A 9,975-nucleotide genomic window follows, 5' to 3' on the forward strand; every position below is an offset into this window, starting at 1 on the left:
GAAACTGTGTTTATGACACAGCCTGAAGGTTTTGAGGATCCAAAGAATGCTAAAAAGGTATGCAAGCTAAAGAAGTCAATCTACGGATTGAAGCAGGCATCCAGGAGATGGAATATACGTTTTGATGAAGCAGTCAGTGACTTTGGTTTCATCAAGAACGCGGACGAATCTTGTGTATACAAGAAGGTCAGTGGGAGCAAAATTGCTTTCCTAGTATTATATGTCGACGACATATTGCTTATCGGAAATGACATTCCTATGTTGAACTCTGTCAAGATTTGGCTTGGGAAATGTTTTTCGATGAAGGATCTAGGAGAAGCACAGTACATATTGGGCATCAAGATTTACAGAGATAGATCTAAAAAGATGATTGGACTTAGTCAAAGCACTTATATCAATAAGGTGCTTGATAGGTTCAAGATGGCGGACTCCAAGCGAGGCTACCTACCCATGTCTCATGGAATGACTCTAAGCAAGACTCAGTGCCCAAAAACACTTGATGAGCGTAGACGAATGAATGGGATTCCATATGCATCATTGATTGGTTCAATAATGTATGCTATGATATGTACACGCCCGGATATTGCGTACGCACTCAGTGCTACGAGCAGATACCAGTCAGACCTAGGAGAGGCGCATTGGACTGCTGCCAAGAACATTCTGAAGTACCTGAAAAGGCACAAAGATGACTTCCTGGTCTATGGTGGAGATGATGAATTAATTGTTAAAGGCTATACGGACGCAAGTTTCCAAACCGACAAAGATGATTTCAGATCACAGTCAGGGTTTGTCTTCTGCCTCAAGGGAGGAGCAGTAAGCTGGAAAAGTGCTAAGCAAAGCACCATTGCGGATTCTACAACTGAAGCGGAGTACATTGCTGCACATGAAGCAGCAAAGGAAGCTATATGGCTAAGGAAGTTCATAGGAGAACTTGGTGTAGTCCCCTCCATTAAAGGACCAATAGCCCTGTATTGTGATAATAACGGAGCTATTGCACAGGCAAAAGAGCCTAGACACCACCAGAGAGTCAAGCATGTACTTCGTAGATTTCACCTTCTACGAGAGTTCGTTGAAAGAAAAGAAGTCGAGATAAGCAAAATTGGAACTGATGACAACATATCAGATCCATTAACTAAACCTCTGCCGCAGGCGAAGCACAACTCGCACACTGCAGCTATGGGAATCAAGCATATTGGAGAATGGCTTTGATGTCTCTGTTTAATGTTTTAAAGTTTTAGAGTTTAAGTCTTTGTAAAACATTATTGGTTAATCATTCACAATAAATGAAAAGAATTCATTTTTCCATTTAATTTGTGGTTTATTAAATGATGAGTCCCTTCAATTTGACGATATATTCAAGATAGACTGTCAGGACCAGTCCTGTGACTAAGAAATGTCTATCAAGTGAACTTGAATGTCAAAGGTTGAAAATGGTCCCTAATCGGAGTTTTCTATAAAATTGGACGCATAGAAAACGTTAGACGATTAGAATGCAAGATGACTAGTAGTTCTGTTTCTTGAACTATGTGGACATGGCAATGTCATAATCATTTGCATAGATACTTACTTTGGGAAGACTAGTATCGGACGAGACCTATGAAACTTTACTGTAAGAGATGAAAGTCTGTCATAAGTAAATTTCATTAAATTATTAGACACTAAATCCTCAATACCTGAGTGATTTGAAGATTACTTGTTTGAGAACTGGTTGCTTTGACGTTGACCAACCGTCGCACCGTAAAAGGAGGCTATAAAGGCAACGCTCAGGTAATCACCTATCAAACGAAGTCTAATCTCAAGATCGCAAGATTGGGATTGTCCTCCCATAAATCGGGATGAGATGCTTAAAAGTTGTACAAGGCCACTCGGAGAGCTAGAAACTGTGAAATGCATGGCCGTGCTCGGATGAATCATAGGCTATGATTATCTGTTTATTTGATCAGTTGAACTCTGAAACCGAGGAACACCTCTGGACATAATAAGGATGACAACTCTTACCTTATGTTCAAGAGCAAGCATCGAGCGACAAAGGAATTAGGAAATGCACACTTGTCCCTAAGGACAAGTGGGAGACTGAAGGAAATAATGCCCTTGGTCCAAGTATGCATTCTATGATAAGTCTAATAAATGCGGTTCAGTATTAATTAACAAGTTAATAATTCAGTAAGATCAAGTGAGCTGAATGCCTAGCTAGAGGCCGCTTCAGTTCAAGTGGAATTAATGATATTAATCCACAGCTTACTCTTGACTGAACCCGTAGGGTCACACAAATAGTACGTAAACGGATCAAGTATTTAATAGCATTAAATACTCCATCTATGAATATTCGGAACCGACGGATCTTGGTTTCAGTGGGAGCTAAGATCGTCACAGGCAAGGAATGAATACTCCGGAAACGATGATATTGCCGGAAACGGAAATATGGATCGTATCGGAAATATAAATATTATCCAAGTCGTAGATGTTGCCGGAAACGGAAACATGGTACGTGTCGGAAAATATTATCGGAAATGGAAATATTGCCAGAATCGGAAATATTGCCGGAAACGGAAATATTGTCAGAATCGGAAATATTACCGGAATCGGAAAATAATTCCGGAAACGGAAATATTAAATATTTGTTCGAAACGGAAATTAATTCCGGAATCGGAAATATTAAATATTGTTCGTATCGGAAATAAATTCCGGAATCGGAAAATTTAATCGGAAGCGCATCGTACGAATAAGCATCGGACGAGGCCTGCCGGACGAGGCCCAGCACGAAGCCAGGCCATCGCCCAGCAAGCCAAGCGCGCCGCACAAACAGCAACGCCAGGCCCAGCGCAAGGCCAGGCCCAGCAGGCTGCGCGCAGCGCGCACAGCGCGCACAGCACGCGCAGCGCGCAGCGCGCACAGCGCGCACAGCACGCGCAGCGCGCACAGCGCGCACAGCACGCGCAGCGCGCAGCGCGCACAGCACGCGCAGCGCGCACAGCGCGCACAGCACGCGCAGCGCGCAGCGCGCACAGCGCGCACAGCACGCGCAGCGCGCGCGGGCGCTGAGTGGGCTGCTGCTCGCGCGCACGCATGGGGCCCATCGTGGCTGTCGTGCGTGTGTGTGCAAGTGTTTGTGTTCGTGCACGTTTCCTAAAACATGCAGAATTCGGTTAATGATTAAATTCCTAATTCTATTTGATAAATTAATTAAATTAGAGTTCTTGTAGGATTCTAGGTTTAATTAATTTGTATCTGAATAGGATTTCGATTCCCTTTCCATACCGCTATAAATATGAGGCTAGGGCTCACAATTTATAACACAAGTTTCAAAGTATTCAAAGTGAGTTTTTTGAGAGAAAAATTCAGTCACACATTTGCCTATAAAGTGCCGAAAATAATAGTACCTTAAGGGCGATTCTAGTTGGTCAATCTTAAGGCGGATCCGGACGTGCTGTGGACTATCTACGGAGGGACGACACTTGGAGTCCTAAAGACTTGTTCTTGTTCGGTTCGGGCGCAGCTAGGGAAGGCACGCAACAAAGAGTATGCATCTAATCTATGCTAAATGATTATGTGTAAATAATATGTTTTCCTGGGTTTATGGTTTTTCCGCATGATTTATGAATTGTCATATGTATCATAACCTAACAGTGGGGTGATTCTTTGGTGGATGGACTGACTGTGATGATACTGGCCTTGTATTTTGGAGTGAGGGCGAGGGGACTAGGATAGTGGGGTGATTCTTGAGTGGATGTGCTGACTGTGATGCTAACTGTGGTGCTGACTGTGATGCTACTGCCCTTTGAGCCTTTTTTGGAGGAACTTCAGATGCATTAACAGACCCATATAGAGCTGCAATCCTAGTTCGTTTGCTACGATAACTCATCTCGTCCCTGAAAGACAAGAATACCAACAGGTGTGTAAGTATACAGAAGTATGTATGCCAAAATGCAAAGAAGGAAATGTATAAGATGGTAAATAATCAAAAGTAATGTCATTTAACAAAACAGAATCCTAGATGTATGCCAACATGCAAAGAAGGAAATGTATAAGATGGTAAATAATCAAAAGTAATGCTCATTAGGATCAAGGCTGCCTGTTTCTCTTCCAGCCTCAACGTGAAAAAGACAAATTTACAGTCTGAACTAATTTTTCTATCCACATCTAGGCGCACAAGCTGAGGATCTCGCAGACCAGCCTTAGCAAACTCTGCCAAAGCACTTGGCATAGTTGCACTAAACAGTAAAGTCTGCCGACTCTCACTCAACTGTGTCATAATTTTATGCAACTGCTCAGCAAAACCCGAATCAAATAAAGTATCAAGCTATGGCCAATGGTGAGACTGTATATGGGCGGAAAACTCAGACTGTTATAGATCTTTAAACCAATTGAACTCCTGGCATATCAGCAAATGCAGCTAAGCCGCAATCTTACTGGCCTAGTGACAAACTGAATCTGAATCCTGAATCCTGAATGCAAACCAGGTTTACTCTGGGACCCTTGAACAAGAATGAATCCAAAAACAGTACATCAATCTAGAAAACTGTTAACACTCCATTAATGATATTTGTATGCTTTCGTTTAGGTGAATGTCTCTGTTTAGTATGATATATAATGATACAGTCACACTTTCTTTCTCCATCCAAACAACACAGTTGGAAGCCTCATAGGATATATACAGTCAGCGTAATTTCCAGACTAACAAAGCACGGACAGTAGCATGTAAACTCATCACTCTGCCTTTGAATTATCAACGCAACAAAACACACTAGTAGACTAAAGACTGGTTGTGTACTAACGCAGCAACAAATTCATACACTAATCACGATTCAAAAACCATCAAGCAATAACATCTGCTTCAAAGTCAGAAACTTCCGGAAGTATAAACTTAGCTACTTAGTGTAGGGTATGAATATATTCAGTTAATTACAATACATGACAATTAGCTTTATAATAAAGGGTATATGACACTTAGTTTTACAAAGATAAACATGTTTCTATTTTGCAATGCTCTAGCTAGGGTAATCACAGCATCAAATCAAGTTTAGGAAAGAATAAAACTACCAAAGTAATATCTAGAAAGAAAGAACTTACCAAAGAAGATATTTCTAGAAAGATATTCTAGAAAGATATTTCTACCAATGACATATATACACTAAAGATGTTTCTAGAAACAAAATAATTATCAAAATACCGTATAAAGAAAGAAATCCTTTCAACTGACATCAATACATATAACGTCGGAACAAAAGCAAAGATTTAAGACTTATCATCGCCTATATCAAAAAAGTCTCTAGGCTTAGTCTTAATAACATGCAACCATCCTTTTTTTTATCTCATCCTCAACGTAAAAACATTGTTTTGCCTGAGATGAGAAAACAAATGGATCATCATGCAAATTCGGCCAGTGTGCATCAACTTCGAGAAATTTACACGAGCACTACCATTTGGGTATGTTTTCAAACCCCTATGTATATCAACCCAATCACAACGAAACAATATAACCTTGAAGGGACCATAGTAATCTAATTCGAATATTTCTTGAAGTCTTCCATAATACTCTTGCCCATCTGCTTCTACATAAACTCCAGAATTTTGTGTCTTTCGAAATCGCTCGCAATCCACAGTATCAAATTTATAGCCATTGATAATGACGCTTTTAAATCTTTTACTGTGATTTCTTAAACCATAGGCCAAGGCTTTTCTGAACTTTCCTTCTGTTGTACTATCCTCTATGTTATAGGCCTAAAATTGTTTAAAAAAAATTGTTAAACACGAATTTAAAAAAAACACAAAACAAAAAACATCCAAAAGGTTACGACATATAACCTGATTCTGCAACCACTCAGGGAACTCATTGATTATCCACCCAGTTTCAATAATTTCGTTGAATTGGCTTTCTCCAAATTGACCCTCTTGTCGTTTTTGGCATATAAAAGCACTTTAAACATTGAAAAAAATGTGTTACTAGAAAATTAATAGTTGGTAAACTCTAATTTAACTCATGACACTACTTACTCAAGAATAGGTTTCATCTCATCTGAATGAAGCAAAACATAGCGATGGGCTTGTCTTAAACTTTTGTCATCTAGACGAGCGTTTTCTTGCTTTCCTACCACACGACAACCTGAATGATATAAATAGGTGTTGTTGTCTAGAACACCATCTTCATTTCTTTTCGGTCGGGTGAATATGGTCTGGACACTTTCTAAATATCTAGAGCAGAATGTAATCGTCTCCCATAAAAGGTATCCTTCCGTAATTGACCCTTCAGGATGGGCTTTATTGCTTACATGAGATTTCAAAAATGCCAAGTACCTTTTATAGAATGAAGAAAGTGAATGTGAAATAAAAAGATAAATATAGTGAATATATATTTTAATTGAAATGATAAAATAATATAAAATTAAGGCTTGAGATATTGACCTTTCAATGGGATACATCCATCGATATTGAACAGGCCCGCCAAGTTTGACCTCATCCACCAGATGAATTAGTAGATGAACCATGATTGTGAAGAATATTGGTAAAAACTCTTTCTCCATCTCACAAAGAGTCAAAATAAGTTTTGACTGAATATTATCTAAGTCATCAGAATGAATAGTGGTCGAACAAATCTTCTTGAAAAAGTCAGACAACTCCTCAATCAAGTCAATAACTTTTGTGGCATTCGATGCTCTTAAAGCAACAGGAAGAAGATCTTGCATTAGAATATGATTGTCATGGCTTTTCAAATTTATAAGTTTACGTTGCTTCATATTCACGCATCTTTGCAAATTAGACCCGTATCCATCGGGAACTTTAAGCTTTTCTATGACCATTAAAAAGCGTTCTTTCTCTTCTGTAGACATGGTGTATTTAGCGGGAGGCAAATAGTCATTAACACGATTAGGATGAGATTTTGGCCAAAGATGAGATTTTATTTTTTTTTTCTTTGGGAGCCTGTCTTGCTTGCTTATCATCTCTACTTTTATCCATATCTAAAAGAGTTGCTATCACATTGTCACACACGTTCTTTTCGATGTGCATAACATCTAAATTATGTCTTAGCGGATTATGTTTTCAATATTCCAACTCAAAGAATAGACTTTTCTTTTTCCAAATAACTCTATTGGCTTCCTCTTCACCACCATCACCATCATCCGTCTCATCATGAGAAGTTTCACCTTGTTGTCTCTTTCTTTTCTTAGAATTTTTCTTAGATTTTTCCTTTGACTGTCCATAAACATACTTAACCTTATCTAATTCCTCCAAAATATCTGTCCCGCTTGCAGGGACCGGAGCAATACCATATTCATTTGTCCCGTCAAATAAATAACCTTGAGAACGATAAGGATGATCAATTGGCAACCATTTTCGATGCCCTGGGTAGCACATTTTTCCGCCAAACCAATATGAACTAGTATCATGGGCACATGTAGGGCAAGCTTTGTAACCTCTTGTACTCCAACCGGACAACATAGCATATGCCGGAAAGTCGTTTATAGTGGAATGTAAGGCTGCTCGCATCTTAAATTTATTTCCACTATGCGCATCATATGCATCTACACCTTCCCACAATAACTTTAACTCGTGGACTAATGGTTGCAAATACACATCAATATCTATCCCAGGACTATGTTTACCGGGAATAAGCAAGGACAAAATGAATGATGACGGCTTCATACACAGCCACGATGGCAAATTATAAGGAATCAAAATCACCGGCCATGTACTATAATTGGTATTCATTAGACGATATGGATTGAAACCATCACTAGCTAGACCTAATCTAACACTACGAGGATCTTCGGCGAATTCTACATATCTTTTATCAAAACTTTTCCAAGCCTCACCATCCGACGGGTGCCTTAAGATCTTATCATCTTCATGGACAAAATGCCATCTCATATCCTCAGCTGTTTTAGATGACATGTAAAGTCTCTTTAGCCTAGGTATAAGAGGAAAATATCGCATTACTTTAGCTGGCTCGCCCTTCTTACATATTTCTTTTCCTTTCTCACCTTTATTATTCTCCTTTTCTTTCACTGTTTTCCACCTTGATGTATGGCAAACATGACACTCATCTTTTTCTGCAAATACACCCCAATATAAAATGCAATTATTTGGACATGCATCAATTTTCTCATATCCTAACCCCAAATCGTTCACTATCTTCTTTCCCTCATAATAAGACGATGGAAACTCCTTAATTTGAAATGTGTCTATTAGAAGTTCAAGCAATTTAGTAAATGACTCTGCAGACCAGTGGAACATACACTTAAGGTGAAACAAGTGTAAAATAAAGGATAACTTTGAGAAAGTAGTGCATCCCTCGTATAGACCGTCATCGGCAGCCTCCCTTAGTCGTTTATACTTAACATCTTCTTCACTAGAGTTACTTGATGGAAGTTCATTATTTACCTCACAATGAAAATTAAACTCTTCGTGCATGTCAAATAAACCTTCATTTTCGTGCATGTCTTGGGATTCATTATCAGACTCTGAATTGTCAACACCAAAGGCTTCTCTTAGCAACCCCCCCATGTCATCTTGACCTACTGCATTTCCTAAATCACTAGGGGTTTCAAAGTTATTTCTCCCTTCATCGACTCTACAATGGAAAACCCATTTTCTATATTTCTTAAGGAAACCGTTTAACAAAACATGTCCTCCAACATCTTCTACGGAATGCCATTTATTTAACTTGCACTTATTACACGGGCATCGGGTTTTTCCATGAATAAGAGTCTCCTTTGAAAGTTCAATGAATTTCATGCAACCATTATAATAAGCAGGATCCCCATTGCGTAAATCAATCCAACTAGTATCCATGTCTAAAAAAAAAAACATAGTTTATTCCAAGGATTTTTTTAGTAAGGAACACACATACAAACAAGAGAACAAAAGTACGTACACACAAGAACAAAAGAGCCTAGACAACCCTTAGAACACGCACATCCACAAAGTAACCTTATCACACAAAATCCTAGAATCTAGAACTTGACAGCCAAAATCCTAGAATTCTACGAAGGGTAGCAGCCTTTTATTGAACAACATACAACAATAGGAACATGCGACAAGGATAGAAATGCATAATATTTAAACATGATACTTCACACAAATTCAGGAGAAATATAATAAGACTACTTTGTCACGCATTTTTAATAACATAATATCAATCTATGATTATGTTAATCACCTGGTTCGTCTACGGGAGTGCAACTCAACCTGACGCAAGCCTTTTGCTCTTCACTAGAGTCTTCTATCTGTTTGTTATCCCCTTCAATTTGTGCCAAATGGCCAGATTCAATTAGTAATTGACTGGAATAATTCATATCTCAAATCAAAGGCTATATTAAGATTGTAATATATATTGAATGAAAAAGATAAAGATAAAACAAATACACCTTCAAGTTAAACAGCAACAGCAGCAACAGACTTACAAACTGCTACTAAACACAAACCACACAGCTGCACTAGTGACCAAGAATTCAAACCTAACCAGCAGCCCAACCCTGACCCTAACCCTACAATCCAAGATATAATAAGGTTCAGTCCAGTTCTGTCTCATAAAGTCAGGTTCTGTCAAAAGTGTCATGTTCTGTTTTAAAAGGTCCGTACTGTTCTCCTTTTAAAAGTTCAGTCAGTTCTTACAAAGTCCAGTCAGCAGTTGTATTACATATATTAATGACTCTAAAAAGTTCAGTGAATTGTTGCTTGTTAAAGACCCCCAAAAACTAGAATTTCCACAATAACACGTCTTAAGGCACACCTGGAGATATTATATATGAGTGATATTTACTAAGACACACCAAGGAATTCAGTACGTTTATTCTGTATTCTAAGGTAATTCTAAACAACCTACTCTACATTTGTCGTAATTCTAGAAAAAAATACCATAAAATCACAGAGTAAGAGGCAATCAGATCAAGAAGATTTGTAAAGTTGATGCTTACAGGAGCACAGGAGACATAACACTGAATATTGTGATGCTTAGACTCAAAAGTCACCAATCAC

The 9,975-nt window shown here is 38.6% G+C and overlaps 1 protein-coding gene across 1 annotated transcript; it reads right to left on the reverse strand.

Moving 5' to 3' along the window:
• Window positions 1–7,038: 7,038 nt before the first annotated feature.
• On the reverse strand, window positions 7,039–8,790 carry LOC130463138 (uncharacterized). The gene has a single exon (XM_056832184.1). It carries the CDS (start codon window positions 8,788–8,790, stop codon window positions 7,039–7,041), a length of 1,752 nt encoding a protein of 583 aa, XP_056688162.1.
• Window positions 8,791–9,975: the final 1,185 nt, after the last annotated feature.

This window comes from Spinacia oleracea, chromosome 6 (genome assembly GCF_020520425.1).
Source record: "Spinacia oleracea cultivar Varoflay chromosome 6, BTI_SOV_V1, whole genome shotgun sequence".
In the NCBI taxonomy this organism is placed as follows: Eukaryota; Viridiplantae; Streptophyta; class Magnoliopsida; order Caryophyllales; family Amaranthaceae; genus Spinacia; species Spinacia oleracea.

Bases quoted from the DNA above. Each gene is read 5' to 3' on its own strand.
- LOC130463138 (XM_056832184.1), bottom strand. From the start codon at position 8,790: ATGGATACTAGTTGGATTGATTTACGCAATGGGGATCCTGCTTATTAT.